Here is a 25775-nt window from a genome sequence, read left to right on the forward strand (position 1 = left end):
ATGTGCCTCCTCCTCCTCCTCCTCTCTCCTATCAGGCACCCACGTTGAGTCAGTGACCTCATCATCCCCTCCCTCCTCATCACTGGAGCAAACCTGGCAGTATGCTGCAGCAGGGGGAGCATGACTGCCAGATTGCTGTCCTTCTTGGGCACCCCCTCTGTCCGTGCTCATGTTACTGCCTTCATCGAGCTCAGTATCATCATCAGAGCCTTCCAAACGCTGGGCATCCTCCTGGAGCATGTACCCAACACTGTGGTCAAACAGTTCGAGGGAATCCTCATGAGGACATGGTGGAGCTAGGGAAGGAGTCACTGATGACATTGAGCTGAGGGAAGAGGCCGCTGCTTTGCCAGACAAAGCACCCTGGGCATGGGTGAGAGAGGATGAGGAGTATGAGGACGGCTTGGTCATCCACTCGACCAAGTCTTCCGCATGTTGCGGCTCAACACGGCCAGCTGCCGAAAAAAAGGCCCAGCGTGTCCCATGGCCACGTGCTGATGAGGATGCACCGTCTCCACGACCAGCACTAGACACAGAGCCTGCTTGCCCTCTCTTATTGGCTTGTGACTGTCTGCCTCTCCTTCTTGGCCTTCCAGACATACTAATGGCCTGTAGCTGCACTAAGCTGGGATAGAACACCAGTAATTTTCTTCAGGTAGCTTTATATACTGCAACCAGACAAGCCTGCCTGTCAGTAGGAAGATAACAGGAACGGATCTAGCTGAACACTGTGAGCAGGACGCACTGCACGAAATGTAAATAGTCTAGAAGATAACAGGAACGGATCTAGCTAAACTGAATACAGTGTATATATATATATGCAACACCTGGGATGCATATATATATACACAATACACTGTAAGTGCAGCTAACTGACTGACTGTTCTGCCTAATCTATCTAACTCAAATCAAATGACACTGTCTGTCTCTCTCTCTCTCTCAATGAACGCCGGAACACACACTACACAGGGCCGCCGTGCAGGCGGCCTTATATAGTGTGGGGCGTGTACTAAATCCCCTGAGCCATAATTGGCCAAAGCCTCCTTGGCTTTGGCCAATTATGGCTCTTTGTTCAGGCGGCGCTGTGATTGGCCAAGCATGCGGGTCATAATGCATGCTTGGCCAATCATCAGCAAGCAATGCACTGCCATGCCGCAGTGAATTATGGGCCGTGACGCGCCACACGAATTTGGCGCGAACGGCCCACATCGTTCGCAATTCGGCGAACGGGCGAACAGCCGATGTTCGAGTCGAACATGGGTTCGACTCGAACACGAAGCTCATCCCTAGTTAAGAGTCCAACCCAAGAATATAAATCCGTATATGCCACAGGCATACCTATATAGACAAATATGTGACATTGCAATAGCATGAGAAATCCAACATATCCTCCTAAGTGCTACTTTCCACAAAGCAATATATGTTAATATAGGCAAGAAAGCATCGTCTTCAATCAATACGGAATAATATTATAGTCCTCCCAGATACGGCTCTCTGGCAAACAGATTGTGTCTGCAATCAATATGAAATGAGTTATATAGTGCCATATAGTGTGAATACCCGATGCAACTGTAGATATGGAAGACATTACATGGTGAGACTGTATTGTTTATCTTATACAGATCACGGAGAGTACTTCTATGCCTATGCAATCTGTTCAGATGGAGAGCTATATTTGTGAGGACTATATTGCTTGTTTCTTATTGATTGCAGGCAGTGCATTCTTGCCTATATCAAACATATATTGCTTTGTGGAACACTTATGATGAGATGTTGGATTGTTCATGTTATTGCAAATACATATATTTGTCAATAGAAGTATGCCTGTGGCATATCCATAAGGACATACAGTTAACCAGCCTCCCTCAACCTTTGTACAGTGCCTTGAAAAAGTATTCATACCCCTTGATATTATCCATGATTAGGCACCCCCGCGACCCTAATGGACCGGCCCCCACAGTCTTAAAAATCTGTGTGTGGTGGCTGTGTAAGCTTTGTTTGAGTATATTCTATTTTCAAACAACACCAACCTGAAAGGGGATCTAACCCCTTAAAAAAAAAATAAAGTTTTGGCTGTAAAATAAATACAAATATTCATGGCAGATGAAAGAAAATCATATTTTATTAGGTCACTCACAGACCCACCTATAACTTGAAATATTTTTTTTTTTTTTGGCAAGCCTTTGTGCAGCATGGATATAACAATATATTGCAGTATGTAACGTATCATATAGTGCCAATGACTATTTTCTCTTTCATATTCACTTGCAGATCTTGTCACTGCATCGGGGAGTCTTGATGGTGATGGAGACTCCGCTTACGGTAAGTTGCCTATATTTTTGCTTACCAAAAAAAAAAATCACCCCTCTCCTTCCCATTCTCTGCTCCCCTAAAGGTCTCTGCTTTATGTCTTCATTTGTGTGCTATCTAGTTGGCTTAAACCCACCTCACTGTAGTTGAGAGAGAAAGAGAGAGCATGCCAACCACCAGATAGGATAACAATCAGCAATCCGTCTAAGCTTGTGTTTGTCCAAATAATGCGAATCCTAGAGCTTCCAATATAGTTTAATTTTACATGAGCCAACGTTGACAAGCAGCCAACAGTGGTATATGTCAATCGTAAGACACCAGGCAGCCAAAAAAATAAAATAAATAAAGGTGTCCAAACAGAATTATTGCTCACAAGAGACCCAAACCTACACCACTGGCTCCCCAGTTTGGTGGAAACCAAAAATGAAGTAATCAGAATTCACCATCTGGCTCATCAGTCTCCATTGAGATCTGCCTCTGGCTTAAAGATTGCTCGTGAGAAAGGGCTCAGGAACCGACATGCTTAATGTCTGCCACACTACTTCAGAGTAACATAGTTACATAGTTGGTCAGGTTGAAAAAAGACACACGTCTATCTAGTTCAACCAATAGGAAAAAAAATAATAAATAGAACAAATAAATTGAAAACCTCCATTTGTTTTTTTCTATTGTTTGAACTGGACTTTTGTCTTTTTTCAACCAGACGAACTATATGTAACTATATACAGAATCCTAAACCCACAGTTGATCTAGAGGAAGGCTAAAAAAAACCTTATAAAGCATGGTCCAACTTTGAAGACCTCTATTGCAGAGTTCTTTACTGTGTGGACCTGCCCATTCATTCCTATGGCCGGTCGGTGTTCATGGTGGCCCCCAGCCATCCGGAGGAGTATCGCTTTAGCCATTTTAGACCACATCCTAAAAGGTTATGCAGCACCGAACAGTCAAGAATGGGGCTGAAGGTCAGGATTTGGGTGGGTGTCTGTCTCTCAGGGGGGGTTGGGAGAACATTTAAAAGGAAAGTTGTCCTTTAAATGTTCCGTCCTTCCCCCTGAGTGGCCCCTACATGCTTAACGTCTGCCCCACTTCACAGTTACATAGTTGGTCAGGTTGAAAAAAGATACAAGTCCATGAAGTTCAACCAACAGAAAAAATAAATAAATATAAATATATATATACATATATATATATATATATATATATATATATATATATATATATATATACACACACACACACACAGTATATAGAAAACCTCCATATACAAAATTCTATACCCACAGTTGATCCAGAGGAAGGCAAAAAAACACCTATGGGGCCTTGTCCAATTTTAAAGAACTCTATGGCCTAAAGTTTGCTAGTAAGGATAAGTTAAGTACCCTACATCTTAATGTCACATAGTTGGTCAGGTTGACCAAAGATAAAAGACCATCTAGACAAAAATAAACAAATAGAATAAATAAATTAAAAACCTCAATATACAGAATCCTAAACCCAGAGTTAATCCAGAGGAAGGCATTTCATTCCTATAGCCGATCTGTGTTCATGGTGGTCACTAGCCATCCAGAAGAGTAAACTATTAGAATCAATAGGCTGAGTGGCGTGTAGGTACACCAACTGGCTCTTCAGCCTCCATCAAGATCTGCCTCTGGCTTAGAGATTGCTAGAAGGAACGAGCTAAGGATCCTACATGCTTAACGTCTGCCCCACTTCAGAGTTACATAGTTGGTCAGATTGAAAAAAGACACAAGTCCATCTAGTTCATCTAATAGCAAATAAATAAATAAATAAAATGAATTTAAAAACTCCATATACAGAATCCTAAACTCACAGTTGATTCGGAGGAAGGCTAAAAAAAACAAACAAATAAAGTATGGTCCAGTTTTGAAGGATTCTATTGCAGAGTTCTTTACTGTGTGGATCTGCCCATGCATTCCTATGGTCGGCCTGTGTTCATGGCGACCCCTAGCCATACGGAGGAGTATGGCTTCAGCCATGGGAATCAATTGGCTAACTGGTATGCATGTGCAGTAGGAGTGGTAGGGACTTAGAAGGTTAGTATTTGGGCATCTGCCTCTCGGGGGGGGGGGGGGGGGGGGGTTGGAGGAACATTTAAAAGACAAGTTCCATCCTCCCACCTGAGTGGCCAACACCTACCTACATGCCCAGAGTTACATAGTTAGAAGAAAGACACAAGTCCATCTAGTTCAACCAATAGAAAAAAAGAAATAAATTGAATAAAACATCCATATACAGAATCCTAAACCCACATTTGATCCAGAGGAAGGCAAAAAAAATCCCTATAAAGCATGGTCCAACTTTGACAAACTCTATTGTGTGGCCCTGCCCATTCATTCCCATGGCCGGTCTGTGTTCATGGCGTCCTCTAACCATCCGAAGAAGTATGGCTTCAGCCATGGGAATCAATAGGCTGAGTGGTGTGCATGTACACCAGTTGGCTCTTCAGCCTCCATCAAGATCTGACTCTGGCTTAGAGATTGCTAGTAAGGTTGAGCTAAAAAACCTACATGCTTAAAGTCTGTCCCACGTATATAATAGAATACATAAATTGACAACCTCCATATTCAGAATCCTAAACCCACAGCTGATCCAGAGGAAGGCAAAAAAAAACAAAAAACAATAAAGCATGGTCCATGGTGGCCCCTAGTCATCAAAAGAAATATGGCTTCAGCCATGGGAATCAAGGGAATCAAGGGGCTGAGTGGTGTGCATGCATGTGTAAGAGCTGGACTTAGAGAGGAGAACTTTTTCCCACAAATCAAACAGTCAAGAAGCGGGGCTGAAGATAAGTGTTTGGATGAGTGTCTGCCACTTGGGGAGGTTGGGAGACCATTTAAAAGACATGTTGTCCCTTGAACCTCCTTCCATTCAAATTTTGGTGCCCCTATGGGGAACAGACAGCAAAAAAAGATTGCAGAGGAGTTCTATCGCTTCCCCACCCTATCTAAAACTAACAAAAAATTTCCCTCTAACACAACGTAGGGAACAAAATTATAAAATTTTAATAATTCGAAATTTCGTTGGGGGTCGCTGGTCAGCGAGACATCCTCTAATGTCTAATGTATTTAACGCTCCGATATGCTTAATAGGAATGCGTTCCAGTCTTTCTGTGTGACATTTTACTTGTCTTAATTAGACTTTAACATTATCAGACCGTTTCCGCTTGTCTGAATAAATTGACACTCTAAAGAAATGAGCGGGTCGTGTCAGATGGAGCAATCGTTCCAAGAAAAAAAAGAAAAAAAACATAATTGGGCCATCACAACTTTATTCCCCGATAAGAAAATCACCAACGCCTCTCCTAACTTGCAGCGATGGATGATGGGATTTTCCAAACTGGGGATGAAGATGGCTTTTAGCAGGCAGCGGAAATAAAACGAAAAAAAAGCCAGTGTAGAGACAGTAGACTGACTGAGCCGCTGAAGAGGATTAGAAGAGATAGTCTATCATTAATTTAACAGCAGGCCCCCATCTTGTGTCTTTAAGGCGACATGATTTAAGCTCGGATTTGTCTCTCCAGAGAAAGGTGTTTGTCAGATAGAAAGATTTAGTGACGTGCGAGGCGTGTGCGCGGATAAAGAAAAGTGTTAGCCGCATCGCAGGAAATTTACCAAACCGGACAGCTCGCCAACGCCTACGACCTAGAAGTGGTTTACACTGCGGAAAATGCCGCTTTCTTATTTTAGAGCACTTGTGAGAAAAAATAAATAAAAACAATGCAGGTGTAGGTGTGAAATAAAAAAAAATTTAAAAATCAATATGTAATAAACTAAACTTTTCACAGAAAACAAATCTTAAGTGTGCTGTCAAAAAAAACATATAAAATGTGTGTGTGTATGTAGATAATGATTAGATAATCATTATAATGTTAACAAGTATATATTGTATAATACATATATTATATATTTTTTAATAATATATATATATATATATATATATATATATATATATATATTTTGTATACATATACTGTATATGTATAGAGTATGTGCATGTATATATATATATATATATATATATATATATATATATATATATTTCCAAATTGACAATAATCTTAGTTATTACAATAACAAATATATATATATATATATATATATATATATATATATATATATACCGTATATATATATATATATATATATATATATATATATATATATATATATATATATATATGAATAAATATATATGAACAATAGATATAAATAAATATATATATATGAATAAATATATATAAATATAGATATAAATATATAAACATATATATATGTGTATATATATAGAGATAGATAGATAGATAGATAGATAGATAGATAGATAGATAGATAGATAGATAGATAGATAGATAGATAGATAGATAGATCTTATTATTTTTATATATAAAACAAAAGCTATTGCGAGAGAGAGAGATAAATGCCAAAATTACAATAATCATATAACATATTATAATATAATTTTCAGAATAAAGAATAAATCATGTTAAAAAGTATATACTGCATAATACAAATATATACTGTATATATATTTTTAATATATTTTTATATTTTAAAAAATCTATCTATCTATCTAATCTATCTATACATACATACATATTTATATATATATATATATATATATATATATATATATATATATATATATATATATATATATATATACATATATATATATATATATATGTGTGTGTGTGTGTGTGTTTATGTGTGAGAGAGAGAGAGAGATAAATGCTCATTGCCAAAATTACAATAATCATAATAATTATATTATAACATATTACAATATACTCATTTATCTAATTATGTATTTTTTTAAATACTACAGAATAAATCATGTTAAAAAGTATATACTGTATAATATATATATATTATATACTGTATATATATTTTTAGTATATTTTTATATTTAAAAAAATCTAACTATCTATACATACATACATATATAGAGAGAGAGATAAACATGCTCAATGCCAAAGTTACAATAATCATAATAATTATAATATAACATATTATTATACAATATACTCATTTATCTAATTATAATAATAATAATGTCACAGTCAGCTAAAATGACATTTACAATTCAGATATCGCCCCTACTTCTTCAGTCTGCTCAATGAGCAATGAATTCAATGTGGTGTGTTGAATCACAAGACTGGCTGAACAGAATCGGAAGCAAAGCAGTTAACATACGTGCATTTTAAAGGAATAATTAGCTGTTGGGCCTGAATTACAGATGAAACACCCTTTGAATGCACATGCCATCACTTAAGGGGTTAGCGACTTATCATCATTTTGAATGCTAATAAAACTAAAAATGATTTAGCCCGATTCTGCCACCTGCTGGCAAAGCAAGCTTACTGCAGGAACATTCTCACCCACACGCCGCCGGCTGGCCTGCCCCTTTGCTTCCATTGCTGACTATGTAAGCATCCACAATGCTAGTAATAATCAGGAATAAATTCATGGAGTGGGAAATGACATGTTGTATAAAACATTTCATCGAACCCAACTTTTTAAATCACAATTTTTTAATACTCTGCTAATTTAATGAGAGGCAATTTAAACAGCGGGTTCTTTTGAAAGCTGAATTATTGGAAAGTCAGGTGATTTATAGCTTTACTCCCGTTTAAGTCGCCACATTTGTCTTACCTTTTGTCATGTACCCCACACAGCAGAGCTCGACCTGGCGAGAGGTGGAGGAAACGTCAGGTGTGCTGCAGCGCCCATGTGCTGACAAGGAAATTTGCAGACAGCAGGAGAGAGATGAGTGAGCAGCGGGATGACTAATTTGTCTGCTGCTGCTCCTTCATTGTCCAATCACAGGCTGAGGCAGCAGGGAAGTGACCAGGATGTATTTCTCAGAAAGGTCTAATCATCCTTCTAGCTATGCTGTCTGGTTGGGTAGATCTCAGAACTGGATCAACAGAATTACAAACTTTTCGGCAGATAGAACATCTCTCATATATCTATTTTAAAAAATGTATTTATAATTTGTCCATAGTTTTTTTTTTTTAAGCAATATAATAAATTAAAGAATAAATTAATACAATTTCTGAAATAGTACAGAGTGTTTATTTAGAGGCTTCTGCGTGATTGCATGTGATATATTAAATGCTTCTCAATATTTAGATGGAATTATAATAATAAAAAATAACAAATTGATCATTTAAAACATTCTTAAAATGTATGATAAAAATAAAGATGACAATAATAATAAAAATAATATATTGATAATAAATAACAATATAATTATATTTAAAAAAAGTATTAATAATAATAATACATTGATAAAAAATCTAAAAAAAAAAGTAATGAAAAAATAAATATGATAATGATGATAATATTAATAAAAATAATAAATTGATAATAAATAAGAAAATAATAATAATAAATGAGATACTAATAATAATACAACAAATATATTAAAGGAGTATGTAAACACAACATTTCATACTCCCGATAATGTGCCTGCTGTACCATGTACTCGTATGAAAAAGTATCCTTTTTTTCTTTGTATTGCTTCAGGTATTTCACACAAAGGGTTCTCCTACCAGTCCCTCTGCTTTCCTAATAAAAACTGACCACGCTAAGCAGAAGAGCACAGCGTGGTCAGTTCTCTAGCTATGTTGGGAACATGGTGGGTCCTCCTCCAATGATCAGACTTGTCCTGACAACCCCCCCGCACCGCACAACAGCCTTTTACTGGGAAGCTCAGTGTACTGCTGCTTCTCCTCCCCCAGCTCTTATGTAGCTGAGAACATAGGAAATGTGATCACTTATATAAAAAAGGGAAAAAAGATATTTATTATGTTTTTTGTTTTTGTTTTTTTTATATCTATACACAAATGTTTTGCCTTTCATTTCTATTTTAAAATGAATGGGTTGTTTTACAAGGTGATTGTTTACGATATATTTTTTTTTTTTTTTGTAGCGAAAAAAGAATATAATAATGATAATAATAGTAATAAATTGATAATAAATAAGAAACTAATAATGTTTAAAAAAGTAATAAAAATAATAAATTAATAAATTTATTTAAAATAATTGAGTTGTTTTACAAGGTGATCGTTTACAAACACTTTAAATAAAATATATATATATTTTTTTTTAAAGTAGTGAAAAAAGAATATACAAATGATAATAATAATAGTAATAAATTGATAATAAATAAGAAATGTATAATAATTAAAAAAGTAATAAAAATAATAAATTAATAAATTGATTTTAAAAAAATACAATTAGAAAATAATTATGATGATAATAATAATAATAATAATGCAAATAATAAACTGATAAATAATAAGAATATAATAATAAATATTATGATAATAATTAAGAAAAATAAGCTAAACTTTGGGTTTGTCCTCATTACTAATGGTGGGACGGGTGTCGACCACAATTTTCCTTTTTTGATTGCGCGGTTAAAAAGATCAGCTGGATTTCTCAATCTTCCATATTTTAATAAGTTATTTAAAAAGCTTGGCCATCGGAAACTATAAATTTTCATTAAGACCCGCGCTTTATTTTAATGGACTCTGTTATAATTTACCATCCTCTATCCTGAGTCCGAAAGCTGCAATCTGATTGGCTGATACAGTTTTTTATAAACATTTTATAGCAAACGGCAGAGTATGGCGCCATGGTTGATACAAAGTGTATTGGACTCTGAAATAGGGAATTAGGATTTAGTCTCCTCTTACGCTGGGTTTATACAGCTCCATCCGCATCTGCTCACAGTGAATGGTGTATTGTAATTATCACACTGAACACGCCCCCCTCCCCTCTTTTCCCTCCCACTTGCTTCACCCCCTCCCCCTCCTCCTCCTCCCCCCCCCCCCCCCCCGATAATCGCACACCATACCGCAATTGTCAATGCTGTTGCCTTTTGCCTATGTTTCATGATGTTTTATTTGTCGCTGGTAATGCAGGGAAAGTCCCGCTCAGTGGTGACATCACCATGTCCAATGTTGCCTCCCTTGGGGATGTGACTCTCCCAGGCGGGCGCGGCTACCCCCCGCCAGGTGTGACATCAGACGGTTACTACCACCTTTCTGCCTGGCACACTCTTAGAACCCAGGGTAAGAGGGGAATTCTTTCTTATGCGGTCCTAGGCTCTCTCCGTAGTTGAATTAACTCGAATTATCTAGACGCTGCAGGTCAGTCCTGTCGCTGGCTAACACCCGCTGGGCCTTGTTTCCCCCCCCCCCTCCATCTTTTCCTTTTTGCCCATCTTTCATGCAAGTTTTAACAGCTTTGTCCATTCTGTGTGCTGATTAGATGTCCCTGGCTGCTGGCGGGCTGGTGGGCCACTGTGCATGGGCCGTGCATGAAAGCGCGCTGAACTCATTAGCTGTGATAATTGTGTTTGTGTTTAGACTTGTCTGCCTAATTCATCTCCTTTTCCTGGAAGACATCACACGAAAGAAGGCGCTAATGAATTATAACGGCACATATGTGAGGGTGGGGTGTGAAAGTCAAGATATTTTTCTATGTTCCCTTGCAGGAATTAAATGAGTTTTCTTCATGAGTGGAGCACTGAGTTGATGAATGGTAGTAGTATGTTGGCCTTTCTAAAGGTCATGAGAACATTGACAAACAGCCCCTTTACATGTTGGCAGCTAAAATATATTATACCAAAGGAGTCAGTCTGTAAGTTTGTTGAGAACAAGTCCAACAAATAATGAGAAAACCACACCAAATTATCAAGTTTAGGTGCTTCTAGTCAAGGGTACTCCTAATACTACAGCATACAAAGACATTTTTAGACAATTGTTCTCTTCCAACCTTGTGGTAACAGTTTGGAGAGGGCCATTTTCTGTTTCACCATAACTGTGCCACTGTGTAGAAAGCCAGCTCCTTAAAAACATGGTTTGACCAGTTTGGTGTGGAGGAACATGAGTGTCCTGCACAGAGCTCTGAACTCAACCCTACTGAACACCTTTGGGATTAATTGGACAGCCGATTCATCTCATTCAACATCAGTATCTGACTACATAAATGGTGGCCAACTACATAAAGTCATGGTTTGATGAGTTTGGTGCGGAGGAACTGGAGTGTCCTCAACAGATCCCTGACCTCAACCCTACTGAACACCTTTGTGATTTATTGGAAAACCGATTATGAGCCAGGTCATATCATCCAACATCATTACCTGACCTCATAAATGGTGGCCAACTACATAAAGACATGGTTTGATGAGTTTGGTGTGGAGGAACTGGAGTGTCCTACACAGACCCCTGACCTCAACCCTACTGGACACCTTTAATAATTAATTGGAAAGCCGATTATGAGCGATCTCATCCAACATCAGTACTTTAACTTATAAATGGTGGCCAGCTCCATAAAGACATGATTTGATGAGTTTGGTGTGGAGGAACTAGTGTGTCCTACACAGATCCCTGACCTCAACCCTACTATACACCTTTGGATGAATTGGAAAGCTGAATACAAGCCAGGTCATCTCATCCAACATCAGTACTTGACCTAATAAATGGTGGCCAGCTCCATAAAGACATGGTTTGATGAGTTTGGTGTGGAGGAACTGGAATGGCCTACACAGATCCCTGACCTCAACCCTACTGAACACCTTTGGGATGAATTGGAAAGCTGATTGCAAGCCAGGTCATCTCATCCAACATCAGTACTTGACCTCATGACCTTGAGTTTAGGTGTTTCTAGAAGGGTGCTCCCAATGCTACTTATCATCCAGGTCATCTCATCCAACATCAGCACTTGACCTCATAAATGGTGGCCAACTACATAAAGACATGGTTGGATGAGTTTGGTGTGAAGGAACTGGAATGTCCTACACAGATCCCTGACCTCAACCCTACTGAACACCTTTGGGATTAATTGGACAGCAGATTCATCTCATTCAACATCAGTAACTAACTACATAAATGGTGGCCAACTACATAAAGTCATGGTTTGATGAGTTTTGTGTGGAGGAACTGTAATGTCCTCAACAGATCCCTGACCTCAACCCTACTAAACACCTTTGAGTTTTATTGGAAAGCCGATTATGAGCCAGGTCATCTCATCCAACACCTGTACCTGGCCTCATACATGGTGGCCAACTACATAAAGACATGGTTTGATGAGTTTGGTGGGGAGATCCCTGACCTCAACCCTACTAAACACCTTTGGGATGAATTTGAAAGCTGATTGCGAGCCAGATCATCTCATCCAGCATCAGTACTTGACCTCATAAATGGTGGCCAGCTCCATAAAGACATGGTTTGATGAGTTTGGTCTGGAGGAACTTAAAATGGAACTTCACTCTCTCAATCAAAATTGACTATTTTTAATCCTTATGCTGCTAGCATTAGTAAATCAATAGGAAAGTATATTATATTTACTTGTTTTAGACTTTCTTTTTTAGATTTCTTCAGTTACTTCCTGGTTTCCATATTTAGGCAAATTATGTCATACATCCCAGGAATCTTCAGGAGGGGAGGAGGGGCTTTCTCAACTAAGTATACCATCCTGCACGCATGCATGCCTTTGCTAAGGACAAATGGATTCCAGGAACTAACTGCTAAATGAATCATCTGCCCTTACTCAACATGGCCACAGCCAGGAATGTTAGGGGGTGTTTTTCAAAGTGATTTCTCAGCAAAAAAAGCTTGGAGACGTAGATAGATTTGGGAGTTTGCTTTGAATATTATAAATTAATTAGATAGTGTTTTTTGTTTGTGGTGCTCAGGTGCAATGTAAGACCGTTCTAAAAATGCTCTATTGGCTGAATGGGCAAAAATTCACACATATATAATTTTATGGAAGGTCTTCCCAGAATATTAAAGGTTTTTACAGCCGTAGAGGATTGGACAACTCCATAATAGTGGCCATGGATTTGGAATAGAATCTCTAAAAAAGCTCATACGCTGTAGATGTCCACAAACATTCAGACAGTTGGCCATATATTGTATATATTTTATCAATGGAAGTCGTTTTGTAAGCTGACTTGATACTGCTAAGAACAAGTCCAACGTTTAATTAGAAATCAAGTGGATTAGTGTTATTCCATTGAACAACTGTTCAGCCACTCTGTACGTCAATGCTATTGATTCTTAGTGGTTCCATAGGCTCCGTTCTCATAAATAGTGAAAGGAAATTTACCGCTTTTAAGTTCCTTCTATCCAAGTGATCCGACCGTTGACTAATTGGCTGCTAGATAACTCTTGTTTCTAAATATTGAACATAGAGGCCTCATTTGCATCTAGCCATTAAATACAAGTACAAAAAAGTTATGAATTTGGACCATAATAGTCAGGGCTGTGTTTACTGTAATGGCACTCATGAGGCACTGCATAGGGTAGCAGGATAAAGGGGGTCAATGCTACGGTTCAAAAATTGAAAGCTGATATTTTTAATTTGTTGCCCCCTTCTGTGGACATGTGTGGGAGAAGCACGGGAAGGCGGCGATTCCCCCCAGGGTAAGCGGATGGGGAGGCGGTGACAGGAGGAGGCAGATGACAAGGATCCGGGGTAGGGCTTGCTGCTCCTCGCTGCTACTCCTCGCTCCGGGGCAGTTGCTTCTCCTCCTACAGGAGCTGCTCCGGGGCAGTTGCTTCTCCTCCTTCCGAACAGGAATTGGGTCCTGAGACCCGATTGGCCAGGAGTCCTGGCCAATCAGGTCTCAGGACTCGCTTCCTGATTGGCCGGGAGGAGAATTAGGAAGACAATAGCGAATATTAATTTGCTATTGTCACGCAACTAGGTGGGCTCCGAGCCCACATTTTTTTGAAGGCAATTAGAGGCAAAAACCCCATTGAAATCCATGCGTCCGGCGCCCTGCATGTACTGTAGATTAGGGACCGGGCGCATAGATTAGGGAGGCGGTGCCCCTGCGCCCCGTATGGAAGGGCCACCACTGGTAAGGAGCATCTTTTCCATTGACCACCGATGTAAGAAGCCTTTTTCTCAATGACCACCAAATTAAGGAGCATCTTTACCACTGACAACCAAGAATCGTTTTTTTCAAAGGTTCCCTGAGGCCTGAAAATTATTTCAAGGGATCCTCTGGGGTAAAAAGGATGAGAAAGGCTTATATAATCTATTCCATTCGATCTGTATTTTTTTTTAACAATTTGAATCATAAAGCCATTTTTGGAGGAGAATCAGGAAGACAATAGCGAATATTAATTCACTATTGACATGCAACCTGGTTGGCTCCGAGCCCACATTTTTTGAAGCCAATTAGAGCCTCGGCTCTAATCATGTGCTACATAAAAATAAAAAACCCATTGAAATCCATGTGTCCGGCGCCCTGCATGTAGATTAGGGGCCGGGCGCATGGATTAGGGAGGCAATGCCCCTGCGCCCCATATGGACGGGCCACCACTGGTAAGGAGCATCTTTCCCATTGACCACCAATGTAAGAAGCAGATTTCCCAATGACCACCGATGTGAGGAGCATCTTTCCCAATGACCACCAATGTAAGGAGCATCTTCCCCAATGACCACCGATGTAAGAAGCATCTTTCCCATTGACCACCAATGTATGGAGCATCTTTTCCAGTGGCCACCAATTGTAAGGAGCATCTTTTCCAGTGGCCACCGATGTAAGGAGCATCTTTCCCACTGACCACCAAGAATCGTTTTTTTTCAAAGGTTCCCTGAGGCCTGAAAATTAGTTCAAGGGTTCCTCTGGGGTAAAAAGCACGAGAAAGGCGTAAATAATCTTTTCCATTCGATCTGTATTTTTTTTTTTGAACAATTTGTATCAAAAAGCCCTTTTTTTACAGCTCTAGTGCAATTTTTCATTATATTAAGAAAAAAAAAATCACCCTACATGCCCACAATTAAGAAGGGATACAGCAGATTCTTTTATAAACGTTAGGGATGATTGCTGTTTCCAGCTAGTCCTCTTCAACCAATCATCCATTTAAAAGAAAAAAAACCCTTCAGCTTCAAAATACAAAAAGAAAAACAATTTTTTGAGTTATAGCCACCCACGGCCCTTCTCCAGCAGCAAAATAAATATAATCAAAGCCTATTTACACCAGCACTAGCGATGCACTCAGCTCTAAACACTCGATTTCCGACACACACAAAAACATCAATCTCCTTCAATATGACAGGCCCGGTGTTTTTAACTTAAAAAATAAAAAATAAAAAAAATTTTTTTTAAAATAATTATCTTGCCTGGTGTATTCACAACGTCACTGCCCAAGCTGGCATTCAGCGGGCTACAATAATTGATTGGAGCCAGGATACAGAGAAAATGCTATTTCCCCAGCACTCTCCAAAGAGGAAATTGTTCAAAGGATGGAGCGCTTTTGAAAAAAAAAAAGAAAGAAAAAGCCTTCGAGCCTTCATTGTAAGTGCGCGTGTGTAATTATAATAGTCTTATATTAGTTTATGTGATTGCTGTACCTGCTGTCCCATCTTTGAAGCGAATAGCTCATTACCTCTCTGCAGCTGAGCACACTCCGGTTTTGATTCGCTCTTGCCTTTCACGGCATTAGCGGCGTACGGCTCTCAAATGAATCTTCGCTGGGTTGAATTAAGTTGTCTGAGGCCCTCAGCTAGGCGGCCTTTAGGGAGAAAGGCCGGTTACATTAGGCTAACATCAGAAACCCCCGCGAGGGACGGATGTCACCGTTTACATTTTAAAAAGGAAAGCTCGCCGAGGTTGAAGTCTCATTTCTTTTCAAATATTCTTCTGTTCTTTTTTTTTTTGGAAATGCTAATTTGTCAGCCAGGATATTCAGAAGCAAAAGTGCCATTGGTGGCCTTTATTAAACAAGACTGGAGAAAAAAAAATGTCACAGCTTCTTAAATAAGTCACCTAGCGGGACACTAAGATGATATGGAGGAGCCGGCTCAATGGCTTATTAGAATGGTTGAGTTAATAAAATTTAAACCTTTTTGAGAAGAGAAATTTTACAAGTTGGGTTTTAATTTAATGCTGCGTGCTCACTACAGGTCAAGTCCACCCAAAACTTTATATCTAAAGTCAAGTCTATTTTTTTTATAGTTTTGGATGGAGTGGGGAAGAGTTGAAATCTCTCTTTGTTTGTTTAAATTTGTTTAAAGTATATCTAAAGTAGGGAATGGCTTGATCCCCTGTTTGTGTCTGGTTGGGGAGATTTTATATTCTCTTGTTGGCCTGGAGATACAATGGAAAGTACGTAAAAATATTTTCAAAATGAGAGGAAATCTCGTTGCTGTCTGTATTCCCGATGAAAAGATTCATTCTTCTCTATTGGTCTTGGTGACCATTTTCTGGTTTAGCTTGAAGGGGAAATCTAAATAGTTACAGTTGTCACCAAAACAAGTGTTTCCTTTTTGCTATGGTGACAACTTTACATTTTTGGATTGTCCCTGTGACTATGGAAGAGGGTGAATCTCTATGGAGGGGATAGACATCAGTAAAAACCCAAAGTGGAAGTTCAGTCATAATCTAACTAAGGCTAAACCTACATCCACCTCCATTCCAAACCTATTCTATCTAATTCTGTAAAGCAGTGGTCTCCAAACTGTGGCTCAGGGGCCCCGGATGAAGTCCTTTGCTTGCCTTTATCTGGCCCTTTGGGCGCTATTCCTCCCACTTAAATTAACAATGGGACAAATTCCTGCCAATGACGCCAACAGTTGGGCAATATTCCACTCACTGACACCAATGATGGGACACTATTCCCCCTAGTGACACCAGTGATGGGACAGTATTCCTCCTATTGACACTAATAATTGGATATTATTTTTCTCATAGACACCAATGAAGGGGGGCATTGTTATCAACACCAGAACATTTTCTACTCCCACTGGCCACAGTCCGGCCCCTCTAAAGTCTGAAGGACGGTAAAATTGGCCCTTTATTTAGAAAGTTTGTTGGCTCCTGCTGTAAAGAAAATATCTGTATACTTACCTATTCTGAAGCCGATGCAGTTCGCTCACATGATCTCTCCAGCAGCAGCTTTTGTGTAGCGGAAGATCGCCGCCAACGACAGCAAATGCCTGGGCAATGACTTCACCCATAGGTTTAATATGGGGCATTGTCGGCCGACCCTTCTCTACATTGAAGCCACCACTGACAGCTGATCATGGGACCGGAGTGGCTTCAGAATAGGTAAGTATGCACATCTTTTCTTTACAGGGTTAGATAGAATAGGCTTAGAATGGGAGTGGGAGTAGGTTTAGCCTTAGTTCAATATTGACTGAACTTTCACTTTGGGTTTTTTTACTGATGTCTATCCCCTCCATAGAGATTCACCCTCTCCCATAGTCACAGGGACAATCCAAAAATGTAAATTTGTCACCATAGCAAAGGAAACACTTGTTTTGGTGTCAACTGTAAATATTTAGATTTCCCCTCAAGCTAAACCAGAAAATGGTCACCAAGATCAATAGAGAGGAATTAATCTTTTCGTCGGGAATACAGACAGCAACGAGATTTCCTCTCACTTTAAAAAATTTTTTTACGTAATTTCTATTGTATCTCTAGGCCAACAAGAGAATGAAAATCTCCCCAACCAGACACAAACAGGGGATCTAACCATTCCCTACTTTAGAAATTTTGGGTTTGTCTCCAGAACAAAGCACCCACTGACTGGGTATGTCTGTGAAGGGCTTTGTAAGGATTTCCATCACTTTGGTGTTACTAGAGTTCAATACTTACTGGATTCTCATTTCCTTCTTGGAGATTCCAGCAAAATGCGCTTGACCTTTATCTTCATCCTAAAGTCTTGAACAGCCTTTCTCAACCCTTTCAACACAGAGGAACTCTTAAAATAACTTCCCAGTCTTAGGGAAGCTCTGCTAAAAATCACTATTAACAACTCATGATACATTAGCGTGGTGGTCAGTGGGAAGAATGCTTCTTACACTTGTGGTCATTGGGAATAATCACCCCTTTACAGATAGCTAAAAAGATCAATGGTGTCATTGGGAACTTATCTGTGAGGCAGAATTGGCTTACTGCGCAAGGAACCCCTAGAAACCTCTGGAGGAACCCTAAGGTTCCATGGAACCCTGGTTGAGAAACCCTGGTCTAGAATATAGTACAGCCTGACAATCCTTACTGTCATCCACCATCTGAAACTAAAATGCTTATTTTGAATGATCTTTAGAGCATATTTTTCTTGCTACTCTATTAGTTAACTAGTCCTATTGTAACTAACTGATTGTGTTGACTTCTAATGAATCAACAAGATGCAATTTATTACATGTTCTCGGACTTGACATTTGCAGCCTTCACAGAATTTCAATGTCTGCAAGGGAACTGGAAAGCCTTGATTTTATGGATGTTGGTTTGGCAGGTTAGACGAACCTATATCATGGTCCAAATGGCTTAACTATTATACAGTATCTCAGAGATAATAATTGACAGTTGTGCTTGTTAAAGCAGGCTTGGTTTGTAACAGGTTCCAAACCAGTCCTTGGGATGCCTGAAAGGCTGAGTGGCAACCACTCAATAACCAGTTTTCAAAGACAGCTTAATATAGACTTGGTGGCCTTTGTTCAGTGGTCACTTGTTAAGTGTTTGGCAAAAAACACCAAGCAGAATTACTCAACATGGCTTCATATTTATGAATTCAGGAGAGGCATTGAATTTTGCTCAAAGTGTTTATCACTCAGTACAACTTCACTTTCATTCTGGCATGCTGGTCTTTGGTGGTAACTAATATCAAGGTAAAAGTTCAGCTGAGCTTAGCTTTCATATCCAGTCATGAAAATCCAAGAGTATGCAATCAGAGGTTCCCTTCCACAACCATATAAGCCAGTGGTCTCCACACTGTGAAGGAAGAGCAAGGTGCACCAAACTAAGTGTGGAAGTTAAGCCATGGGGAAATCTAATAGACAAACAGCCAAATGGGTACACATATAAAAAGAAATAAAAGGCCGTGACGTCAGGACGTTGAGGTGAATCAGGTGACGCGTTTCAAAGCATCTGCTTTTTCCTCAGACAGAAAAAGCAGATGCTTTGAAATGCGTCACCTGATTCGCCCCAACGTCCTGACGTCACATCTGGTCCCGCTCCGAGTACTCTGAGTGCATTCCATGCTGGTTCCATCCACCACGAGGCAGAGACCTGGCCAGCTGTCACATCTATCCTGCCGATGCCGAATCTCCAGTGATTGATCACGGAGCTCCCGCAGTGACACAGGACTTTTACAACTATGCCTTTTATTTCCCATGTTATGTGAGTACCCATTTGGCTGTTTGCCTATTAAATTTCCCTATGGCTTAACTTCTACAGTTAGTTTGCACCTTGCTCTTCTTTTGCTTTCATTTCAGAGAATTGCTTCACTCACAGGGGATCTGCCACATGTGTAGTTTTTTTTAACCTCTAGAACATTAAGAACTTTACATATGGACTTTGTTCTTATGTTTGCTCAGTCTGTATAGTACCATGCTGTTATCATTACATATATATATAACATTCTTCTATGTTTGTTTGGTCTCCACACTGTGGCCTGGGGGCCACATGCGGCCTTTTACTTGTCTATATCAAGCCCTTGAGACAATATTCCCCCCACTGACACCAATGATGGAGCACCATTCCCCCCACTGTTGCCCACAATTGGACACTATTCTTCCCAATGATACCAACAACGGGGCACAATTCCTCCCACTAAAACCAATTGACACTGAGGCTTTTTCTACTCCCACTGGTCACAGCTTGGCCCTCCTAAAACTTGAAGGGCACAAAAATGGCCCTTTGTTTAAAAGGTTTGGAGGCTCCTGATATAAGCCAACTAAGATGATCAAAAAATTCCTTACTTACAGTATATATTAAAACTTCCCACATATTTCAATCTCTTTAATATCATTGCAACAAAGTTTCAAATCAGTCAGTAACTCTTTTTGAAACTACAAGGTCTTGTTCATTTGCTCCTTGGTGGTATTTGATAGCTGTTACTTAGTCACCTTGATTTCCAAAAGAAACCTCCCTGGCACCTGCTAGGCACCATCCTGGTCCAGTTGGGCAGCCATGTTGAAAACTGGAGCTTAACATCCTCACTTGTACTTTTGAGTTGGGAAGGAACCCAAAAAACAGGGTTGGATGGAGAAGGGGCCATGAAGTCCATTATTTGATATCTTCTGGGCCAACAGAAGGCTGTATGGCTATTTTTATACATTATAATTTAAAAGAGGCCTGTGCTGGGAGGATACAAGAGGTTTTCCATTAAACACTACAGAATTTCTGTGAAAAAAAAATACAGTAAGAAAAATGTTCTTCTTTTTAAGGAGTGGCAACTAGTAAACGTAATGGCTGCCTGCACTGTGTGTAGGTGGAAGATATATTTTAAGTAAAGCTGTGCTCCACCATTTCTGTCTCTTCTGTCTCTTCTTAAGTTTGAGCTGCATTCTCCAGAGAATAAAATGAACACTTATTTTCATACTAAATCTCCAAAAGCCGAAATCTTTCTTGGTAAACAACCTTTATATTCTTCCAAGAATTTGGGAACAAATGCATAGGTCTGTTTAAGGAAAATACATTCCTGGCTGATTTTTTTTTTTTTTAAGCCCCTGAGACGAGGAAAACACATAGGATTTACATTTATAAAAGTGCAAAAAAAGACACTGGTGGAGAAAAAGTAGAAAATATGCTTACTCTATTCAGCTTCAACCCCTGGCATCTAGGCAAGGTTGACAAAATAATTATTCAAGCCAGAGATCCTGGGATAGCTGAGGATCCCAAATTTTGCGAGAACATGTTCCGGCAATGTACAGGAGTGTCTTCTTGTAAGGTTTGGGTTCAAACCTTGGCCTGGGTGCACGGTGGAAAGCGGTTGAATTTCAATGCAACATGTGCTTTAAGCAGGAGAAACCAGCCGGTAGAATAGAATGACAAGTCAATGTCATGCTAACTGATGGAAATGTTGTTGTACTGCTAAAACAGATTCAGGATTTGTATATTTTTTAGAACTATTCTGACCCTGCTTTTCTGTTTCCTCTAAAGGTGTGCGGCAGGAGGCTGCAGGCAATGAGGCCACCAAGACAGTCCATTTCACGTTCCTCATCGGGTGTGTCTTCGTAGCCTTTGTGGTAGGATCCATCTTTTCAGGCCTTTTTGTGTCCTGTTACTGTAACCACATGTTTCAGAAAAACAAGCATATTGGGAAGGACCCAGAATCCAATCTACAACGGCCTCTATCATTGAGAAGCCTGGCAAAGATGAATGGACTTTTAGACACCCAGTCAAAGGAAGGAATGGAAGCAACCTCACCAAAGCTCTACACCACCCTACTGCATGGAGACAAAGAGCAGCAAGCAGAAACAACCAAAACTGGATCAAAAGACCATCCTGAACTATCCGGTCTCCCCACTCCAGAATCCACTCCAGAATTGCCAATGAAGAATCTCAAAGCCTTCAAGAACCAATGGGAAAGAAATCAGAATTGTAATAATGCCAAAGAAATCCAAAGCAAAAGTCCGGTTTTCCATTTTCCTGTCTCAAATTCCCAGGTCTTTCAGTTTCCTAGCACAGTTGCCCTTCCGAGCAGCATGCATGGGTATGATCAGCCTCTATCTAGCTATGCAGATGATAAGAAGATACCCAACTCTGAAAGGGCTCTGATCCGTCATTCACAGTGCTATCTCCCCAAAGGGGTTGAAGTGACAACTCTAGATGAACTTCTAAAACATCTTCCAGAAGGTGGTGGCTCACCGAGAAAAATGTCTGGCATGATGGCTATTAGCCCTCAAGCTGTCAGCCCTCATTCACCCATGTCATTCATGAACAGGGTCCAGCCCCAAATTCCTGAAACTGAAAGCGCTCCTTATTACAGCTCCTCAACTCTTCCGAGAGACAGTCTGCCCAGAAGATTGGACATCCCACCAGATGTTAATCCTCAATCCTGTCTGGAGAAACAGTCAAGGCACCCCTCTCAAAGACATTCTCTATCCTCTGGGCACAAACTCATGAACATAGGTCCAGGACCGCTGGTTTCCAGGCAACATAGCCTGGGTCAAGGAACCAGACAACATCCTCCACCACTTCTCACAAGGATGCACTCTACAGGCACCCCAGTGCCAATGGATAGCCACAACATCTATCTCTCCCGCCAGCATAGCTACACAGAGCAAACTCCAATGCAGAGGGGTATGGTGAAAAGGACCTTGTCCTTGAGACCAGAAGTATCATCTGCCCCTGTGTTTCTCCCATCATCCCCCATAAAGGATGCAAACCAGTTTCAGTATTAAGACACATATTTGGCTGCTCTACCAACCAAAGGACACTTAAGACAACTCTAAACTCAGTTGACAAACTGTGAAAAACTATGCTGTGAACTTTGCCTTGGTGTTCTGAAACTTCCTTGATCGCAACAACATAGAACTAATATCTATTGTCACGTCATCTCCAGCAAATATGAGTGTTGCGTAAAAGGAATACAATGTGTTGGGAAACAATGAACAAATCTATGCCACCAACACATTTTTGAACTGCCTTGTTCTATGTTGGAGAACCTGTGGAAAGCATTTTGAAGGCAGGTGACTTAATGTTAACATTAAAGTATTCTACCTAACAGTGAAAGCCTTTACTGGGAGCAGATGTCCTTCACATGATGACATTCAGTGGCCTGCAGTCTACTATGTGCCTAGATACTAAAGAGTAAGCCCCAATTTCTGGTAGATGGGCAGCACTTAGTGAGGCACATAAGTGAAGCATAGATCATGAATCATCCTTAAAAATGGATTACTCCAATAAACTAACCTGTGTCCCTGAGCCTAAACAGACCCTGAATGAAGAACATGAAACTGGCTCTCATGAACTCAATGGCAAATTTGGTTGACATGAATGGATACCTCAAGAGGAATAGATCAAATGTAAATTAATTTATATATACATCTATGTATATATAGAAAAAAATATATATATATATATTTCACAATCTAACTCCATATAAAAGGAGGTTTTTAATTTACCCTACTGTGTAGGGGCAAGAAACTAACTTCTATATTATTAATTCTGAAATGTATGGACTGAAAAAAGATGAAGAAAAAAAAATTTAATGATGGTGCCTGAGCTAATACACCCTTGTGACCCATCCAACCATGTGTAGGTAACAAAGACCGCAGCACCATCATTTTCCCACCGCATCAGTATCGCAGCAAACTGACCCGTACTGGCTGTTCCCTAAATCACTGGTGACTGGCTACAACTCAATATCATTCGAAATGAGGGTGACGTAGAACAGCCAACCTATAAGCACTGTGTGCTTAAAGTGAATGGGGTTGACTCTTTTTCCTTATTTGAACTATGAAAGGTCGGATGGAGGTGGCCAAGATGGAGTCACTCTTGGCCTTGTGGCTTTGTCCCCATTTTAAATCCAATTAGCTCAATGGATAGTCTGTGTACATGTGTGCCTTATTTCAACCTAGTATTATGAACAGTGAGATTGTAGCAACACAAGTCTGTGATTATTTTGTCACTGAGGGGGTTCCTTTTTTTTTTTTTCCGCAATGGTGCTTTTTATCTTGTGGAGCATCCCAGCTTTCCACGCGTGTACACTTTTGAGATTTTGCTCCTTTGAGGTCGTAATGGGCAGATTGAGGACATTGGGTGCCTTGGATTAATTTTTTTTCCCCTTCTTTGCTTTTGCTTGCTTCCCCAGTGCTTTAAAAAATTAAAGACTGACGACCTCCCCAACCCCAAGACACTACCAGCAAACCTATGTGTGAACAAACTACTACATCTTACCAACCAACACTGGTACTCCAAAGTATACATGGCTACACTGTAGGCCTCTTTGCCTTTTCCATTGACTCATATGACACTGCCACCCTTTGCTGTATAATTACGAAAATGGGAATTGTCATAAATATCTAGTCATCGAACTATGGAGTATGTTTGGAGCTAGTAGTAAAGTTTCAAGAGCCATACTAGTGTCCTTTAAAAGCACTTTTAATAAAGTATTTCTTTGATTACTAAGACTTAAATATGTATCAGATGTACACTTTTCGGCCAAAAATTTGTAAACACCCTATCGTCATACCTACTATATGGCAAAAAGTCAAATGATCGGGTTCAGGTGTTTCCAATGAGGGGTATTGTTAGTACTATAGCATACAAAAACATTTTAAACAATTTCTACTTTGTGGCAACAGTTTAGGAAAACCTTTTAGTTTCATCATGGCTGTGCCCTGTGCACAAAGCCGGCTCTATAAAGACATGGTTTGATGAGGTTGTTGTGGAGGAACTTGAGTTGCCATCAGAAAGCCTGGGCCTCAACCTTATCAAAGACTTAAAATGAATTAGAACTCTTATTATGAGGCCACCTCTTCTAGATTAGGATCAATTGATTTGATCAGTTTGGTGTGGAGGATCTTCAGTGGCCTGCTCAGAGCTTGGCCTTGCAAATGTTCTTTTGGCTGAATGGGCACAAATTCCCATAGACACCCTTCAAAATCTTGTAAAAAGCCTTCCCTTAAGAGTGGAGGCTGTTTGTAGCCACAGAGGAGGGAGGAGTGGACCCAACTCCATAATAATGGCCATGGTTTTGGAATGGACATATATAGATGTGAAGGTCAGGTCTGGTGTTCACAAACTTTTAACCACATAGTGTATATTTAATTTGCATATATACTTTGTTTTTGTAAACGCAAAGGGTGATACTATGCTATCATTAATTACAAGGTAAAATGACCTGGACAAAATAGAGGTCTCCCACTGGATATGCTCCAATAGGTGTATTTCCTACGGAGGATGGGTTATACTATCTCTCTGGAAGGATATATCTCCTATCTGATCAGAGAGCACCTTGGACACTGCACCACGCTCCTTACTACGAAAACGCCTCGATCCAAGGCCAAGCTACCAACCTTTACCGTCCAACAATGTACACTTGAAGGCTTACTTGCAACAGATCCACATAAACAAAAAAAAAAATATATATATATAAACATATGAATATATGTGATTTTGTTACCTCTTTGGATTGCAATTTAGTTAGTAGGTAATGGGCACCCAAGACAAATTGTAAGGTTGTGTACCATGCAAAAATTTACACAGGATCCCGAATCACAAAATTGCACCATCATTTTCCCTCATTAAAAGCGCAATCCCCCCCACACCCCAACACCCCCCAACCCACAGGCTGTGCTGCTCACTTGAGTCAATAACCTTTTGTCCCTGTGTAAGGACTGGCATCATCTGCATTTTTTTATAAAGACATTGAATGTACAATTTGTAACAAAAAAAATCAAAAATAAAGATGAAATAAAAAATTTTAAATGGTCTTGTATGGGTCTACGTGTCCGCCTAGAAAGCATGCCTGTGCCTGTTGTATACGGTTGATGTAAATGTATTCATGAAAAGAAGACTTTACCACAAAAAGTACAATTGTATATACAGGAAATGGCATCAAATTCGCCACCAGCAGAAAAATTCAAAAGACTTGACGACTTATGAAGACTTAAATTGGTTGCAAACTTTGGACCACATGTCAAAACCATCTGGAGCTCCAGAAATATAGGTAGATAAAATTGTAG

The 25775-nt window shown here is 39.6% G+C and overlaps 1 protein-coding gene across 2 annotated transcripts in view; it reads left to right on the forward strand.

Moving 5' to 3' along the window:
- The window catches only part of SEMA6C (semaphorin 6C), a 289590-nt gene extending 264072 nt beyond the window's left edge, over nt 1-25518 (forward strand). Inside the window, exons 18-20 of one of the 2 annotated variants that reach the window (XM_073609595.1) lie at nt 2272-2322; nt 10262-10411; nt 21244-25518. In XM_073609595.1, the coding sequence (XP_073465696.1) occupies nt 2272-2322; nt 10262-10411; nt 21244-22487 (1445 nt within the window). In that variant the 3' untranslated portion in view covers nt 22488-25518. The remainder of the gene's footprint in view (nt 1-2271; nt 2323-10261; nt 10412-21243) is intronic. The other variant, XM_073609596.1, reaches the window with a different exon arrangement.
- Nucleotides 25519-25775: the final 257 nt, after the last annotated feature.

Source organism: Aquarana catesbeiana, linkage group LG13 (assembly GCF_042186555.1).
Source record: "Aquarana catesbeiana isolate 2022-GZ linkage group LG13, ASM4218655v1, whole genome shotgun sequence".
Taxonomy (NCBI): domain Eukaryota; kingdom Metazoa; phylum Chordata; class Amphibia; order Anura; family Ranidae; genus Aquarana; species Aquarana catesbeiana.